This window comes from Mirounga angustirostris, unplaced genomic scaffold (assembly GCF_029215605.1).
Source record: "Mirounga angustirostris isolate CCGP_5_RB_7025 unplaced genomic scaffold, mMirAng1.0.hap1 SCAF_10, whole genome shotgun sequence".
NCBI lineage: Eukaryota > Metazoa > Chordata > Mammalia > Carnivora > Phocidae > Mirounga > Mirounga angustirostris.
Window position 1 is genome coordinate 123,194,658 of NW_026991718.1, and position 18,731 is coordinate 123,213,388.

Genomic DNA, 18,731 nt, shown 5'->3' on the forward strand with positions numbered 1-18,731 from the left:
CCACGTGACTCAGGCTCCGCACCACGTGGTCCGGCCCCGGTCCTCGCCGCCCCGCCCCGCTCGCGCGCTGCGCGCCGCTTCCGGTGGGGGCGGAAAGCGGAAGTGTGGGAGGGTCTGCGGGGCGGGCTCGGGGAGGTCCCGGGGGAGGATGGAGCAGTGAGCGGGTCTGGGCGGCTGCCGGCAGCGCCATGGAGACGGTGCAGCTGAGGAACCCGCCGCGCCGGTGAGGGGCCGCTGGCTGAGGGGCAGGGGGTGGGGAGAGGGAAAGGCGGGAACTGGCGGAGGAGAGGCACCGGGTGCGCCCCCGGAGGGATGGACCTGCGGGGCGAGGCGATCCTGGCACCTGCTGAGTGGGGGAATCTCCGCCGGGAGGGGGTCCGGCAGAGGGGAGCATGCGCCCAGGGGGATAAACGTGGGGCTGGTTGGGGAGAGCACTTGCTGCGGGGGGACATCCTGGTGGAAGGGGGCACTGCTGAAGGGAGCAGCTGCTGAGGGACGTGGGGACAAGTTAGGGAGAGCACCTGCTGAGGGCGGGGGCGCCTGGGGGGATGCCATGCTAGGAACGATTCATTGGCATGCTGAAGCAGGATGAGAACCTAGAGGCGTCTAAGATATGGGTCAGGAACAAGCAGAGGAAGGCTGGGTGGACTTTCTAAGGGAGGGGGGTCCCACTTGAGGGGTGCAGTGGGAAGGATCTGTTGAGGGGAAAAGCTCTGCGCCTAAGGCTGGAGGCGTGCCGAGAAAGGTTGAAGGTCCCGCAAGGGAGGGCTTCGTGCAGGATAAGCATTTAGGAAGATTTTCCAGGTAGTGTCCCCACTCTAGAATGAGGATGACATCTTTCATTCCTGATGCCCCCCTGCCTTCCTAGTTTTCCTTACATCCTCTTCAGCTTTTCAAACCTGACATTGGGGGGTGGATAAGGAAATAAGATATTTTGAAGAAGGGCAAATGGAGGCCCAGAAGAGTTGAGACACAGTCCTATGTGTTTCCTTCTTTGCTGTAGGGTCTGGGTCACGACCTGACCAGACTGGGCCCGTTTCAGGGCTCTATTGTTTTGCATCAGCTCCAGATCCTGCTGCTACCTGGAATTGTTTTAAGTCCAGATCGGGGAGGTGGCTGATCCTAGAAAGTCTGAACTCCTGCGTTGGTTTTAGTTATATCATTGATTTGCTCTGTGGACACCAGGGTCTTGTGTCACTCTGCCACATCTGGAGAAAAATAGAGAGCAGAGATCAAGGGAATCATGCTTCTCTGAGGTGCAGTGTAGTTAGCTTCTATTTCACAGAGACCTCTGACTTCCTGCAGCAGAATGAGCACTAAAGTAGGAAGTGTTCAGTGTGTGGGAGTGTGGGGCAAAGGAGAGGTGAAGGGAAGGGATTGGCAGCCTGGGCTGCACACTTGGGGTTTGTTTGAAGTACACAAACATTGCAGAAGGCAAATAGCTGGTTGGGATGGACTCATAATTCACCCTACTGTAGTGTGCTGAGACGGAAATGATAATGATTCTTACACGTACGGCACTTACTGGGTGCCAGGGACCGTTCTCAGTGCTTTCCCTGTCTCCTGGTGAACCACATGTAATTGGTCTATAAAAATGGTAATTTCGTGTGGTTCAGCTTATTATGACTCTTTCAATCCTCACAACAATCCTATGAGGTGGTTACTTTTATATCTCTATTTTGCAGGTGATAAAACTGAGGCACAAAGAGTTTTAAGTGATTGCGGGAGGTTCCACTGTTAGTAAGTGGCAGAGCTAGGCTTTTAAACCAGGTGGTCTGGTCCAAAGTCCATGCTCTTAACTGCTTCCTCTGATGCCGCTCTGGAAGTACCCCTGTTTCACAGGGCCTGTGTATGTTAGCAAGTATTTGCTACAGCACCATAGAGATCCAGTTATAAACGTACACTGGTTATATTTCTTTCTGAAATATATTCGTTGTTTCTCCGAGGCCTTGGTTTAATTGAAAAGAGGATTAGGAATCTGAGTTTTGTTTCTACCTTGCCTTGTGTTACATAATCTTGGGCAAAAGCGTAAACCTTTTTGCTTTTTGGTCCAGCTTATTCCTGCACCTTTTGGATTTTAAGAAATTTATTAAATGTGCAAGAGAAGAGCATTGCAGGGCTGAATTCTTGAATGACTGGTACTTTCCTGCTCATCATAACTAGTGAAGTACTTAATCTGCATTAGATTAACTTTATTACTTGCATTTATTAGGATTGCCATATCAGTTTCACAGACTGGGTGATTTAAACAACAGAAATGTATTTTCTCCCAGTTTTCTGGAGGCTAGAAGTCTAAGATCAGGATGTCAGCAGGGTTGTTTCTTTGAGGCCTCTCTCCTTGGCTTGTGTAGGTGGCTCTCTCCTTCCTATGTCTTCACATGGTTTTCCCTCTGTACCTCTCTGTGTCCTTATCTCCTATAAGGACACCAGTTGAGTTAGGGCCCACCTCTATGACCTTATTTTACCTTAATTACCTATTTAAAGGCCCTGTCTCCAAATAAAGTCACATTCTGAGGTCCTGGGGCTTAGTATTTCGACATAGGAATTTGGGGAGGGGCAACATATGAATTTTACTATCATTAAAAAAGTTATCAATTTATCTTACACATTTGTTGTAACCATATCAAATTCTGAATGGAAAGAGGGATAGGTATACATAAATAACATGAACCTTACAAGAGTTCTAAGATAGGAGAAAGAGGCTTGAGAATTAGCCAAATCTGTGCGTAACTACTTCGTAAATACCCTTGTTTGTGTTTGAGAGATACAGGTGTCTTTTCAGAGATTCAGTTGGCATGTGTTTTCAGCAAGGGATAGTAATCCCAATGCAGGAAATGCTCTTTGCATTCATGAGCTTGACATTTGTGTGTGACTGAGTGATGAGAGATTCAAGTTGATGGCTTACGTAGGAGATTATGATTTTTTCAAGTGAGCTGGCATTAGATAATAATAGTGTGGTGGAGGATGTAGAGGGCATTTCTGGGATGGTTGGCTGTCCACGTGGCCATCTGACTTAGGAGAGGAGCATCTGCCGGTGTTTGGTCCACGGAGGCTGTGTTGGCCAGGCCTGTTCTTTTATGAGCAAGCAGTGAAACTACCTAGGACCTGGGGAAGTCCGAACTGAGAGCTGAATCATCAGTCGGGCTGTTTTGTGCTTCTGCCATGAAGACTTAGGGTATAAAGTATCACTGAGAGTCACTTATCAAAAGATTTTTGAAGGAATCTTATTTGTTGATAATCTGGTAATCCTTTTTAGGGTGGCATTCTGTTCTGGAAACTCACAAGGATTGCTGATAAAAGTTTAGGATTCCCATCGTTACATTCATTAATCCATATAGGAAATATTTATTGACCACCTCTGGGTTATCAGGCAGCAGAGAGATAAAGATCTATTAAGCCTGGATCAAAAGCAAACAAAAAACTGGGGCACCTGGGTGGCTCAGTCTGTTAAGCATCTGCCTTTGGCTCAGGTCATGATCCCAGGATCCTGGGATCCAGCCCCAGGGAGTCAGCTTCTCCTTCCCCCTGCTCTTGTGCGCTTGCTTGCTCCCTCTCTCTCAAATAAATAAATAAAAAATCTTAAAAAAACAAAAGCCACAAACAAAAAACCCAAGTAGATTGTTTGAAAGAAGTCTCTGAGCAGGTATATACAGTTTGTCTGTTGGAGGATTATCAGGGGCTTGCAGCTGTTTCTCGCATGCCAGGCACAGTTTCCTTTGTTATGTTGTGGTCTCAGAGTAGTTGAAATAGTGAGTTTTGCTTTTTGTAAACCACAAAGTCAGTACTTCAAAGGAACATATTCGATCTTCCTTTATATAAGTTGTTTAATTATACTTGAGAAATGAGGTATTGTCCATTGTTTATACAGTTATGAATTCAGCGCTTCACCAAAAAACCCTCCTGGTTCATGCAATGTTCTTTCTAACATCTGAGTTCATAGACATTTCACTTCTGAAGTTTAAGAGGAGTTTCACTTCAGCCCTTTTTGTTTTGGAGTTAGTTTTTATGTCGTCACTGGAATTTAATGTTTAGGACCTTTTGATTTTCAAAGGTCGCTACGGTCATTTGTTAATTTTCAAGTTGTGGCAATTATTGACTTGGAACATTTCTCCATTTCTTTAGTGTGTAGTCTTTGACATTTACAGAATTATGTGAGATTGTCCTTTAGAGATCAGTGTTTATGGGTGGATACACTTGATGTGTTCAGTTTTCTTTCTGTCTTCTGGTTTTGCTAGTTCCTCCAGGAAGGTATGTGTGTGTGTGTATGTATGTATGTAATTCAAGTCCTCTCTTGTAAAAATTGGTATTATCCAGCTGGTTTAAACCTTTTCTCTACAAAAAAGTCTCCAGTGTTACTACTTCCATAATTTCACCATTTCCTGAGCTCTCTTTTTTTTGTTGTCCTTTGTAGTTTCAGGAAACCATTGTGTAGAAGATATACACACATGCGCGCGCGCGCGCGCACACACACACACAAATATTCCTTGGCAAGCTCCTTCCTTAAGCCCATTGATAATTTTCAGACATCTTAGTTTAAAAAAAATATTGTTAATTTATAACCTCCCAGGTTTGTTATTTACTGTGTCTAGCATAGTCAGAAAAATCTGAATTATCAGGGAATTATAAGCTGACATGTATCTTTGACTTTGGGGGCTTGTTGGATGTACACAGCCACTCATGGGAGAGTCTGAGTCTGTTTGAAGTTCCTAGCTGCATAGTTATTTTTCACTTTTGATCATGTCTAAGTATATACCTTCCACTTTCTGTTTCTGTGATACCTATAGAATTCCTGTGTTTTAGCTGAATTACCAAAATCTTGCTAAGGGAGAGCAAGAGTCTCTGTGTCTTCCTTGGCCTCCAGTCTGAGACCATGTTTCAATTCATAGGTAACCTTACATTAAACATCTCTTCTGAAGAGATAGTTATGCCATCTTAATTCATGGAATCTCAAGATATAAATGGATTTTAAAGGTTCTGTCAAAGCTTGAATCTACTCTAGCATTTCAGGCAAATGATGATTCATTTTCTGTTTAAGTTCTCCAGTGATGGGGAGCTAGGGACTTCTTAAGGCAGTCTAAACCATTTTAGAACAACTTGCGTTGTTAGGAAATTTCTTTCTTTTTTAAATTTTATTTCAGAGAGAGAGAGTGCGGCGAGAGCACAAGCAGGGGGAGGGACAGAGGGAGAGGGAGAAGCAGACTCCCCACTGAGCAGGGAGCCCGATGTGGGGCTTGATCCCAGAACCCTGAGATCATGACCTGAGCCGAAGGCAGACACTTAACTGACTGAGCCACCCAGGCACCTTGGAAAATTTCTTACACCTGTTGAACTGAAGTCTGACTCTTGGTAGTTCTCTACCCTCTGGTCCTGATTATGCTCACCAGAGGGCCGCAGGACACATGTAATACCGCCATAGACCGCCCTTAAGTCTCCCAGCTGGGGCACCTGGCTGGCTCAGTCGGAAGTGTGTGTGACTCTTGATCTTGGGGTCATGAGTTCAAGCCCCACAGTGGGTGTAGAGATTACTTAAATAAATAAAAAACTTAAAAAAAAGTCTTTTACGAACCATGAGAGACTATGACTCCGGGAAACAACCTGAGGGTCTCAGAGGGGAGCGGGATGGGAGGATGGGGTAGCCCGGTGGTGGGTATTAAGGAGGGCACATGTTCTAATGAGCACTGGGTGTTATACACAAATAATGAATCATGGAACACTACCTCAAAAACTAATGATGTACTGTATGGTGACTAACATAACATAATAATAAAAAAAAGTCTCTTAGCTTGCCTTTGTTGTTGTTTACCAGTAAAGACTTTGTAGAGCAATTCCTAAGATCCTAATTGTAATATAAATAATGTATTTTGTGGTCTAGTTGCTAGCAAGTAAAATGTATTTTATGTTTTTATTTCTTCATTCACAGGCAGCTGAAAAAGTTGGATGAAGATAGTTTAACTAAACAACCAGAGGAAGTGTTTGATGTCTTAGAGAAACTTGGAGAAGGGTAAGTGTACAGAAAATACAGGTAGACCAGTAGGTCCCAATCTTTTTCTTCCCCCAACACCAGCAGGAGCTGAACCTTTTTCATGTCAATAATTCACAAACCTAAGGAGAAGGAAGAGGAACATTGCATATGGCACTGCTCTGAGTGGGGTGGGCGGGAAATTTACAGCTTGAGATGCCCTTTCCCTCTTTCCTCCAATCACCATTATAGACAGATTTAGTGATGCCTGCCCTCTTCAACACCAAAGGCATCTATTGTTTTCTCTCTTGTAGAATCTATAGTTTACATGATTTTATGTATGGAAGAGCCCTAACTAGTCTGTACTTAATTTAACAGTTTTTATTAGTCATACATGTTTATTTGCTGTTCATAGTTTCTGATCAATATGCAATAGCTATTGTTTCCATAAAATGGAATTCAGCATTTTAGTTAGTACAGCATTGTGAAATATAGTAAATAAATCAAGGACTGTCACTACCTTTACAACTTCCAAGAGATTGAAAATCCCAGGTCGGGAACCAGTGTACTTCTTGAAATCCAGATTTGTGAGTGTATATAAAATGCTGCTGAAATGGTATTTCGTAATAGTGGTTTTTTGTGTATCATTCAGTGATAGTTACCGCATTAATAAGCAGGTGTGTGTGTGTTTAGTCTCTCGAGAGTACTTCTAGTTCAAGAGAAGGCCTGAAATACAACTTTTAAAAATTTCTGTTGTTTAAGTGCCGTGTGTGCCTTGAAATCAAGTCTTGTATGTCATTAGATTATTTTGGGGTTTAGTGTTATTTATGTCTAATATAGGTCAGGAATAATCTTAAACCCGATCCTGGGTTACATGGCGTAGGTTTTCATGGATTGCCTCCTTGTAAAAAACATTAGTCATCTTTTTGTAAGTTGGAACAATACTCTTCGGAATCAAGCAAGACATCAAGCTGAGAAGGGACTAAAAGAGGATACCAGCTGTGCTGTTAGAAGACAAGTACAAGATCATTCTGGAGACTGCAGGTTGACTTGGCATCCTTAAAGGTATGGGAAAATGACAGTCCCTCCACATCTCTTTCCTATCCTTTTCAGCTTTAGCTTGGTCTCCTGGCTATTTTCCTCAAGGCAGTGAGTCTAATGCCCTTAATCTAACAGTGCACACAGGTCATCCTTGGAACGAGATAAAGCATGTTAGGCATAACTGAATATGTAACTAACTTGTTTCTTTCATTTTTAATAAAAGTCTGTTATGACAGTATGGACATAGACTCTGATGTTAGACCTGCATTAAAGTCCTTGCTCTCCTGTTTATTAGTCACAATAAATGAGTGGACTTGAGCAAATTACTTAATATTTTGAAGTTTCAGAAACCTCAGCTATAAAGTGCAGATATTCGTATCACCCTCATTTGGGTTATGTCAACTATTACCCAAGACAATAGGGGTAAAGTACTGAGTGCAGTGCCTGTCACACAGTGAGTGCTCAGTAAGTGGCACTTTTATTTTTAAGCCTACCAACTGAAGCATTTTTCAGACCTTGTCACGTCAAATCAAAGTTAAATCTTAAATCTTCAGTATATTTAGGCATTCCTGAAGGGAGTGCTGTTTGGGTTGATTGGGTTTGGGGAACACCAAAAGAAAACTACAGACAAAATATATCAGGAATATATTCTGATAATGTAGGAAGGGGAAACTAAGCTAATTATGATTGTTTTTAATTGTTTTTTAGATCCATGCATGTCTTCATCGAGGAACTTGGAAATTTCCTTACAAAGATAAAACCAGCAAGAAAATCAAAATAAAGCTTCAGATCTTTCTCCTTGTTTTATCACCATCGTGCTCTTTTAAGTGATACCACAGATGCTTGGATTTCTGAATGAACCTGAACAAGCTTCATTTAACTAACAGAATCCTGAAGGAAGACCTTTAACTCCACTTAGCTGTCTAAACACAAACTGCCATGCCATCCTTAAATTGTTCTGGAAAATGAGTAGATTGTGAACACTCACTGACTTGTATCTTATGAAATGAGCTCTGGCTGATGGACTGTGTTGGATTCTCTGGAGGCCGCAGTTGTTCTGTGTATGGAGGAAATCCTGTGGATCTGTGGCAGAATAGAGCCAACGCTCCAGACCAGGACAAGTGGACCATGCTTGGAAAGTGTTTTGCATGAGAGCCTAGCACCTTTTTCCTTCTATTATACATAAAGTTTTACACCTTGACTCACTCAAATTTTTTGTCCTAGGTTAATTAAAAAACATCTTGCCCCTGGTTTCATAGCTAGTGAGTGGTATTGTTAAGACTTGTATCTAGTTAATTTGGCTCCAGATACTGTATTATTTCTGTTTTTCCAAATTGATCCTTGCCTTGTATGGCTTGTGTGAAACCCCTAGGTCCCCACCATTTTTATCCTCTGCCAGTCAGAATTCATCAAGTCACTGTAGTTTTTGTTGTAGGGAATCAGGTCTTACGGGATTTGCCTAAAAGTGAGCACAATTGCTGAAGCCTTCTAAATTCTGTTCAGATTACTGTAAGTGCAGTATGTAGAATCATGAATCTTAATTGTTCATACAAGTTATTGGAACATTCCTTGCTCTCAAGATAGCATAGAGAGGCATGGATAGTGTTCTGGTTAAGATTGCTGAGTGCGTATATGCAGAGACCTCTCTTTCCTTTTTCAAGTAGATAAAACTAATGAATGAAAATTAATTTTTATTGGGGCGCCTGGGTGGCTCAGTTGGTTAAGCGACTGCCTTCAGCTCAGGTCATGATCCCAGGGTCCTGGGATCGAGTCCCGCATCGGGCTCCCTGCTCTGCGGGGAGCCTGCTTCTCCCTCTCCCACTCCCCCTGCTTGTGTTCCCTCTCTCGCTGTGTCTCTCTCTGTCAAATAAATAAATAAAATCTTTAAAAAAAAAAAAAAGAAAAGAAAATTTTTATTTTTATTTATTTATTTTTTTGAAGATTTTATTTATTTATTTGACAGAGCACACAAGCAGGGGGAGTGGCAGGCAGAGACAGAGAGGGAGAGGGAGAAGCAGGCTCCTCACTGAGCAGCGAGCCGGATGTGGGACTTGATTCCAGATCCCAGGACCCTGGGATCATGATCTGAGCTGAAGGCAGACGCTTAACTGACTGAGCCATCCAGGCGCCCCGGAAATTAAATTTTTAAATGAAAGGACACATGGCCAGCTATGGACCAGGGATGGAAAAGATACGTAATAGTAAGAGGAGAGTAAGGCTTGCCCTGTCCTTGTCAGGAGATGGCAGTTAAGCTTCCTACATGAAGTTGTGGGATGGAAAAGGCTCCCCATCTATTAACTAAAGCTGAAATAAATTTGTCTTATCACCGCGAGAAAGTATCATTTGCCCGTGGCCTGGGGAAAACATGGAGGTCCTGGTTTGACAATAGGAACTGGGCCTGGACTGCATTGAGGTATGGGATCTAGAGAGGCAGAAACCCTCAGCTCCTAACACAAGACCAAGTTTAAGTTGTACAGTCTAGATGACGGGCTGAGAGAACCATGAAACCATCATGACGTCATGAAATGCTCGTGGCAGTTAGTATTGTGTAGAGGAAAATCATTCAAGATAAAGGAAACCCATACAAGGAATCTACTGCCGTGGGATAATGAGCAGAACAAATGGGAGAATTCACATCCAAGGAAACAAATAGTGGAGCAATCTCAAAAGGGATTTAACATGTTTGTTTATGATTTTCAAAAAGATGAAAGGAGGGAATAACATCCTTAAAAGAAGAACACCAGTTTATGAACATGAACAGATGGGTTCCAGAAAGAATTAAAGTTGGGAATCTTGACAATCATTGAAGTTTTGGAAGCCCAGTAAGTTGGAAAAACAGTGAACTATACAAGCTGAAAGAATTTGTGAATTGAAAGATAGAAATGAGACTGATCACAAAGTGCAGGACAGAGAAGTACAGTGTTAGAGATCTGGAGGACAGCATGGATTGAGGAGGTGCAGTATGGGTCCAATAGGAATTCTAGAAAGAGATAGTAGAAGAGATAGGAAAAAGACAATGCTGAGAATTTCCAGACTTGAAGAAAAACATGCCTTCAGGTGGAAGAAGCTTACGAAATGCCGAATGAATCAACTCCTAGTTACGTTACAATAAAATTGTAGAATGTTAAGGATAAAGAGGAAATCCTGAATGCTACCGAAAGAGAGATTACTGTGAAAGGTGGTAATCCGATGATAGCTGACTTCTCAGCAACAGTAGAAGCTGGAAAACTGCAGAAAAGGTGCTATTGTCCAAGAACTCTGTATCCAGCACAACCGATTACAACGAGAACGTGAAATACATCTTCACACATATGGGACCTAGTGTATCAAGAATAACTTTGGAAAGTAACAGAATACCCAACTACCAATGGCTAACCAATAAGGGCATTTATTTTTTTTAATTTTTAATTTTTTAAAGATTTTATTTATTTGACATAGACACAGCGAGAGAGGGAACACAAGCAGGGGGAGTGGGAGAGGGAGAAGCCGGCTTCCTGCTGAGCAGGGAGCCCGATGCGGGGCTTGATCCCAGGACCCTGGGATCATGACCCAAGCCTAAGGCAGACGCTTAATGACTGAGCCACGCAGGCGCCCCCTAATAAGGACATTTAATAACTAAGTAATAATAAAGCTGGGGTGAAAGATTCCAGAATGGCTAATTGGCTTGATAATGGTTTAGCATTTGTGTAATTCTCTATCTCAAGATGGCTGCATTAGTTTCACACATCATGCTTTATGTAACAGTAACCAAAGTAGGAAAGGAAGTGGCAGGTAAAAATGGGCCTTCTTGTGTGTTTCTCTCTCATCAGGGAAGAAAGCCCCTCTCAGGATCCCTTCAGCAGAATTCCCCTCGAATTTCATTGGCTAGAACCAGGTCACCGGCAGAAGGAATAGGAATGCTGTCTGCCTGGACCACCATGTTTTATCCCCTAGAACCAAGCCTTCGCTACCCCAACGAATCAGAGGTTTAACTTCGTAAGGAAGAAAGGGCAGCAGGCAGGCCTTCCACACATGGTCAGCGGTTGCCTTTCTCTGGAGGAATAAATTATGTAACTTTCAAGGATCATTATACTAGTTTTGCCAACATAAGGGATTCTGATGGGCTGGAAATTTTTTTTATGTGTTCTGCATAATTTTGTTTAGTTTTATGTAACTTTTACATTGAAACAGTCTGGAGCATCATTTTGGCAGCTAGAGCACTCAGCTACTTTAACATATCAGGTGGCGCTGTTCTGTGGATGTTTTTTTCGCCAGGACAGTATGAAGAAATAGGTGGGTTTGGGAAAAAGGAAAGACGGCTTCCTCATTGTGTTTTCACTGACAGCCATCAAGGTTTCCACTGAAAATGTAATCAGTGTGGGGTGATGGTGGTGTCTCATTTGACCATCACAACTGTCTCGTAGTTTGTATTGTCATTTTACAGGTGAGAAAATTGAGGCACGAGAAGGTTAATATGTATGTAAATGATGGCTAATGTGTTATGAGGATAGGGCTCAAATCCTCGGTCTTCGATTCTAAATTTAAGTATTATTGCAAATAAGAGGAGCAGGGACAGAAGAACCTCGTGGTACTGGAGTGAACACAAGAGCACATAGACCTCCATTTCAGCATTCTAGCCCAGGTAGATGTGGGAAGAACATAAGCTTTGTGTTCAGACACACCTGGATTCACATCCTGGCCTGACCACTTATTTTTCATCTCTGTGACATTGGGCAAGTCCTGTAACCTCTGAGCCTTTACATGTTTTCCTGTAAAATAGGGATAACGACCTCTTCTTTGTTGTTGTTGTTTACTTTTTGTAAGGATGAATTGGAATGATGCACAGTTTCTAGCAGAGATCAGGCATATAGTGCATGGTAGCTACTATAATAGTGGTTATTTTGTATGAATACATTCAATAAAGGTTAAATATGAAGTTAACAGTTTTTTCCCAAAGTACTTTAACTATTTCAGTTTTGCAGTTGTAGATAAGTGTATTAGGCATCTAGGGATATAAATTAGAACCATGAGTTGCTTTTGTTCTACCACTTTTTATCTCTGGACTTGCTTTGCCTTTATAAATGTTCTCTTTCCCCCAATTACAGGTCCTATGGCAGTGTATACAAAGCTATTCACAAAGAGACCGGTCAGATTGTCGCGATTAAGCAAGTTCCTGTGGAATCAGACCTGCAGGAGATAATCAAAGAAATCTCTATAATGCAGCAATGTGACAGGTAAAGGCATGTGGTGTTACTTTGGAGAGAACATAGTTTTAGATTAGCTGTGATTATTTAGAGTTTAACATGTACAGATGCATTTATTAAGAGATTTTGCGAAAGAGTTTAGGTGGAATCACTATGCATGTTCTTTTCAGAAAAAATCTGATGAAAAATGTGTGTTTTAGTAGCTAGACTTTTATAGTTTCTATTTCTACATAGATTTTTTTTTTTTCAGTAAGCCCCTTTCAAAACTAGGAAGAAGAGGCAGAGAGGCAGAAGGTGGTGGTGCTGACTTTTTTTTTCCTTCTGATAATGATCTTTTACTTCCTATTGAGAAAACATTTCTGCAGAGATAGCTAAGAAGAGATAATCCAAATACGTTTAGCTCTAGAAACGATAGAATATCAGATAGATCTAAAAAGAGAATGCTTTTTTATGTATTACTGTTCCTTCCTACATTTAAAAAAGAATTCTTCAAGCTCAGGGTAGTTAATTTTATTTTTGAGGAACTAAGATTTGTCAAATGCTGTAAGCAGGAAGTCAGGCCACTAGGCGACCGCAGAAAAGCACGTGGTTTGCCCTGAAATTCCGTCACAACATGAGTTGGTCACAGTGATGGAGCAGGCTTCCCCACTACTGTTTAAATTTGAGAGATAACACAAATTTAGGGGCAATGCCAGCTCTAGGGAGCTGAAAGGAGAATGAGAATGTCTTGCACCGGAGGCTGCATCCATTCTCCTGAAGCTCTTCTGCTCAGCAGATCAGCTTAGTACCTCCTATTTGTAAAGCTTCAGCATTGGGGCAGGTGGGGCTGCCTACGAGGACATTTGCCCAGGAGACCTTAGATCTCACAGGCTTGTGAATGCAGTTATTTCTCTTCTCCCTCCCTCCCTTCCTTTTATTCTTTATACTTTTGTGGTTACTCTCTACTAGACAAAACCCTCATATTTCTTGACCAGAGTTAAGTAGAAATTTTCCTTTTCCTCTGCTACAAGATACAGTATGGAAGCTCTTCTAGTCAGCACATTGGGACTTTATCACTTCTTCTTCTTTTTTTTTTCTTAAAGATTGATTGATTTTAGAGAGAGAGAGTGAGTGAGCATGGGGGGGAGGGGCAGAGGGAGAGGAAGAGAGAGTCTCAAGCAGAATCCCCGCTGAGCATGGAGCCCAACATAGGGCCCAATCTCACAACCCCAAGATCATGACCCTAGCCGAAATCAAGTGTCAGATGCTTAACTGACTGAGCTGCCCAGGTGCCCCAAGGGACTTTGTCACTTCTGATATGCTACGTAAGAGCTGTGTTTCAAACAGAGTATGCAAATACCTCTAAGTAAAGAAGAGTTATTTCCAAGAGCCTAGTCTGTGCTAAGCATGGTAAGGAGTACAGAGAAATACAGGGCAGAGTTCTTGTCCTCTGGGAGTTTATAGATAAATTGGAGAGGCCAGGCATATATATGTACAGGAAAATCTGGCCGACGATACAAGATTATATAGGACGTGTTCCAGCAGTAAGTAGCTGAGATTACTTGCCTTGTAAAGGCAGTAAATACTGCAGGAATTTAAGGAAGGGAGAGCAGATGTGTAATCTGTACCTTCAGAGACTTATTCATCCATGTCTTCATTAATTGTATGTGTGTGTGTTTCCTGCTGTCCTTGTCATTGGCATGTTTCCCAAGGGTGAAGGGGCATTTGAAATTCTGAGCATTAATGAAGCAGAGTAGGTTTTTAGCATCTCTGGTTATTATGCAACGTTATTTTGCCCTGATAACAATCTAGCCAATTAAAGCTGGTAGCTCTCAGTGGGCAGATTATTTCATTTTAATAGGATGTTTGACTTTTCTCTGAAATCTCATTTGGTATTTCTCTTCAAGCTTGAGACCCAAAATTCTGGGTCTGATACTGAATATTTTTTCTTTTTAAAATTTTTTTAAAGATTATTTATTTTAGAGAGAGAAAGAGGGAGAGAGCACAGGTGCACATGAGCAGCAGGGAGGGACAGAGGGACAGGGAGACAAGCAGATTCCCTGCTGAGCGGGGAGCCCGACATAGGGCTTGATCCCAGGACCCTGAGATCATGACCTGAGCCAAAATCAAGAGCTGGACGCTTGGGGCGCCTTGGTGGCTCAGTTGGTTATGCATCAGCCTTCGGCTCAGGTAATGATCCCGGGGTCCTGGGATCGAGCCCTGTGTCGGGCTCCCTGCTCAGCAGGAAGCCTGCTTCTCCCTCTCCCACTCCCCCTGCTTGTGTTCCCTCTCTTGCTGTGTCTCTCTCTGTCAAATAAATAAATAAAATCTTTTACAAAAAGAGCTGGACGCTTAACTGACTGAGCCACCCAGGTGCCCCCTGAATATTTTTTCTTTATAGTAGATTGTAGTGTGATTTTTTTTTTCTTATTACAAAGTACACGTGACTTCTTGGAAAAATGCAAATAGAAAGAAAATAAAATCACTTTTCTCTTTGGAGAGAGAATCATTGTTAAATGCTATTTTGTATACATATTCTTCCATATCTCTTTTTGGAGTTTAAGCATGCTTACAATTATGTAACCTGTACTTTTTTTTCTTTCTTTTTTTTTTGTAAGCAGGATATCTTCGCATGTTATCAAATATTTTTCTATGATATTTTCCATAGATTCATGGTTATTTCATTATATGTCTAGATCATTATTTCTTAAATAAACTCCTTAATGTGGGACACTTAGATCATATCTAAGTTTTCATTGTTAAAACGTGCTATGATGGTAACTATTTCTTTTTGAATAGCTGTAGTTCTTTTCCTGGGATGATCTATAGACCTAGAAATGCAGGTTAAAGGACCCATACATTTTCTCACTTTGGTTATTTATTATTTAGAAAGTATTATTATTATTTATTATTTACATTTTTATCAAGAGGGTGTCTATTTTAACCTTAAATATGAATAGTTGATCTTTTGAGCAGAAAAATTTTCATGTATTGAAGGCTGTTCCACTAATTCGTATTATTGCTTTCTCTTTAGCCCTCATGTAGTCAAATATTATGGCAGTTATTTTAAGAATACAGACTTGTGGATTGTTATGGAGTACTGTGGGGCTGGTTCTGTGTCTGATATCATTCGATTACGAAATAAAACGGTAAGTTTACCTTCTAGAACAATGCTGGGCTAGCCTCTGGCCTTGTATTTGTGGGCACTCTCCTCCTTCCATATCCAGAGAGATGACTGTCAGATTTCCCCTTTTCCATGGTTCTTTCCCCCTCTGCTTTCTGATGCCTCCTAAAAGTGATGTTTTTGACACCAGCCTAATCCAGTGATATTTAGCATGTTTTGGGAAAGAAAACAATGACTATCAAATCTTGGTGAAGCAATGAATTTAAAATGTTTAGATTTAGATTTGGTTTTCCCCTCCTACTCAGCATGTTCACAGATTAACTTCTTCTACATTCTATTAATCGAAGAGTAATCTCTGTGAAAGATTATTTGCCCTTACTGTGATCACTGGGATAAAAGCTAGGAGTCAAGGGTTCTAATTCAGGTTCAGTTGCTCATTCAGTATTTCTAGAATACTGTTCTAAGCCCTAGGGATACAGTAGTAAAGAAGACAACAACCCTGCTCTTGTGCTCATACATTTTCTAGTAGGGCAACCAAAAAGCCAACTGATGGTAACTAGAAAAGAAATACCAGATAGTTATAATTTCTTTGAAGGAGTGGACTGGTGGAGAGTGCTCAGTGAGCTACTTGAGAGTAGACCGCTGAGAAAGGCCACTCAGGGAGGTGACATTTAAAGTAAAACTTGAGGGCGCCTGGGTGGCTCAGTTGGTTAAGCGACTGCCTTCGGCTCAGGTCATGATCCTGGAGTCCTGGGATCGAGTCCCACATTGGGCTCCCAGCTCAGCGGAGAGCTTGCTTCTCCCTCTGACCCTATCCCCTCTCATGCTGTTTCTCTCTCTCTCTCTCTCTCAAATAAATAAATTAATTAATTAAAAAAAAAAGATTAAAAAAAAAAAACTTGAATGACAAGATGGAGCTATGATTTCTAAAAGAACATTCTAGGTAGGGCAATAAGCAGTGCAAAGATCCTGAGGCTAGAACGGATTTGGCACAAAGAAGTAGAGGGGAGAGGTGAGAGGACCTGCAGGAGATGAGGTGAGACAGATAAGCAGGCCTGGATTCTGTTGGTATTGTTGGCCACGGTAACGAGTTTGCCTTTTATTCCAACTACAAAAGGAAGCCATTGCTGTGTTCCAAGCAAGTGAGGAGCCATTTGATGATGTACATTTTAGAAGATAAACTGTGGCTTCTGTGATAAACTATGGCTTCTGTGTGGACTGTGAATGAATAAAAGTAGAAGCTAGAGACACCTTAGCCTTTAGATTTTCTGTTTGTTTTGTTTTAATGAGAAAAACAGGAATAATACCTATATTAAATATTTGCAGAATTGTGAAAATTAATTTAAATATGTGAAAGTACTTAATGAGACACTCTATAAATTACAAGGTGAGAATATTTAAAAACTCAGTTGTATCCTCAAAAAATTAAAAATATAGCTACCCTAGGATCCAGTAATCACACTACTGGGTATTTTCCCAAACAATACAAAAGCTAATTCTAAGGGATATATGCACGTTTGTTTATTGCAGCATTATTTACAGTAGCCAAATCATGGAAGCAGCCCAAGTGTCAGTTGGTAGATGAATGGATAAAGATGTGGGGTGTAAATGTATATATACATATACATTTTAAATATTATTCAGCCATAAAAAATAATGAAATCTTGTCATTTGCAACAATATGGATGGATCTAAAGAGTATAATGCTAAGCAAAATAAGCCAGTCAGAGAAAGATAAATATATGATTTCATTCATATGTGGAATTTAAGAAACAAAGCAAATGAATAAAGGGAAAAAAAAAAGAGAGAGAGACAAACCAGAAAAACAGACTCTTAACTATAGGGAATAAACGGATGGTTACCAGAGGGGAGGTAGTTGGGGGATGGATGAAATAGGGGATGGGGATTAAGAGTACACTTGTAGTGTGCACTGAGTTATAAATGGAGTTGCTGAATCACTATATTACATACCTGAAGCTGATATAACACTATATGTTAACTATACTGGGATTACTGGAATTAAAATAACAATGATTTAAAAATAAAAAAATAAAAATTAAACAGTTGTAATTTTTGGATTATCTATATGATTATATCCTTTTCTTAATTTACATTATTCAGAGTTAGTATGTTTTTCTAATCAAATAGCAAGTTCTTTAGCTAGGAATTATAACCTACCATAAAATATATTTAAAGAAGTCCCAAAGCTTGAATAATTTATTGAATTAAAAATTGGGCTCCAGGGGCATCGGTGTGGCTCATTTGGTTGAGCGTCCAACTCTTAATTTCAGCTCAGGTCTTGATCTTAGGGTTGTGAGTTCAAGCCCTGTGTTGTGCTCTGTGCTGCGCAAGGAGCCTACTTTAAAAAAAAAAAAAAATTGGGTTCTAGGCCTTCTTATATGCAGCATTAAGTTATTTTGTTTCAGGTATTTTGAAACAATCCAAAACTAATTTTGATAGTGCATTTGATGTTTTAATATTAGTTTATTGTATTTATGTAATTTTTAGCTATTAAGTGTTGATCTTTAATTATTATACATGAATTTGTAAAATGTTTTAATTCTGTCTTGTCCAGCATGATAGTCACTAGCTATGTGTGGTTATTGAGGACTTTAAATGTGGCTAGTCTGAACTGAGATGTGCTATAAATATAAAATACCAAATTTTGAAGAATTATTACAAAAAGAAAAACATTAAAAAAACTTTACATTTTTATATATTGATCACATGTTGAAATGATAATATTTTGGATAAATATGGTTAAAATATATTATCAAAATAAATTTTGGGGTGCCTGGCTGGCTCAGTTGGAGGAGCATGTGACTCTTGATCCTGGAGTCATGAGTTCTAGCCCTACGTTGGGTATGGAGATTACTAAAAAAATAAATAAACAAATTAATTTTGCTTTTTTTTTAATGTGGCTACTAGAAAATTAAAAGTTGTACTTATGGCTCACATTATATTTCTATTGGGCAGTGCTCCCTTAACTGATTAGCTTAACTGGTTAGAATAAGGTGTCAGTAAGTCACATGAACTTCGTTCCCTTAGGCCACAGAAGGTACCCAGACTCTAGCTTGCAACCTTGCCAATAGTGTTTGCTTGTACTGCAGTGAGAGCTCTATCATTTGTTAGCACAAATTACTTGTTTGTGCTTCAGCTTCATTTTCTGTAAAATGGTGATGATAATAGTACTTATTTAATGTGATTTTTATAAGGATTTAATGAGATTACAAAAATAGTGCCTACCATAGAATAAATGCTTAATAATTAGCTATTCTTAATTTTATTAGCAGAGTGTCTGGCTCATTAATGATGCTTATTAACTATTTGTTGATTAATTGGTAGCATAATAGTTATAAGCCATGTGTATTACATGCCTTATATCATTTGATTTTCATGACATTCTTGAAGAGATATGTCATTTGCAAATATCTTCTCCCATGCT

The 18,731-nt window shown here is 40.5% G+C and overlaps 1 protein-coding gene across 4 annotated transcripts in view; it reads left to right on the forward strand.

The window, feature by feature from the left end:
- The first annotated feature begins 51 nt into the window (after positions 1 to 51).
- Positions 52 to 18,731, forward strand: part of STK4 (serine/threonine kinase 4) — a 97,019-nt gene continuing 78,339 nt past the window's right edge. For all 4 annotated transcript variants that reach the window (XM_064573232.1, XM_064573233.1, XM_064573235.1 and 1 more), the window contains exons 1-4: positions 52 to 223; positions 5,921 to 6,001; positions 12,085 to 12,213; positions 15,197 to 15,311. In XM_064573232.1, the coding sequence (XP_064429302.1) occupies positions 189 to 223; positions 5,921 to 6,001; positions 12,085 to 12,213; positions 15,197 to 15,311 (360 nt within the window). In that variant the 5' untranslated portion in view covers positions 52 to 188. The remainder of the gene's footprint in view (positions 224 to 5,920; positions 6,002 to 12,084; positions 12,214 to 15,196; positions 15,312 to 18,731) is intronic.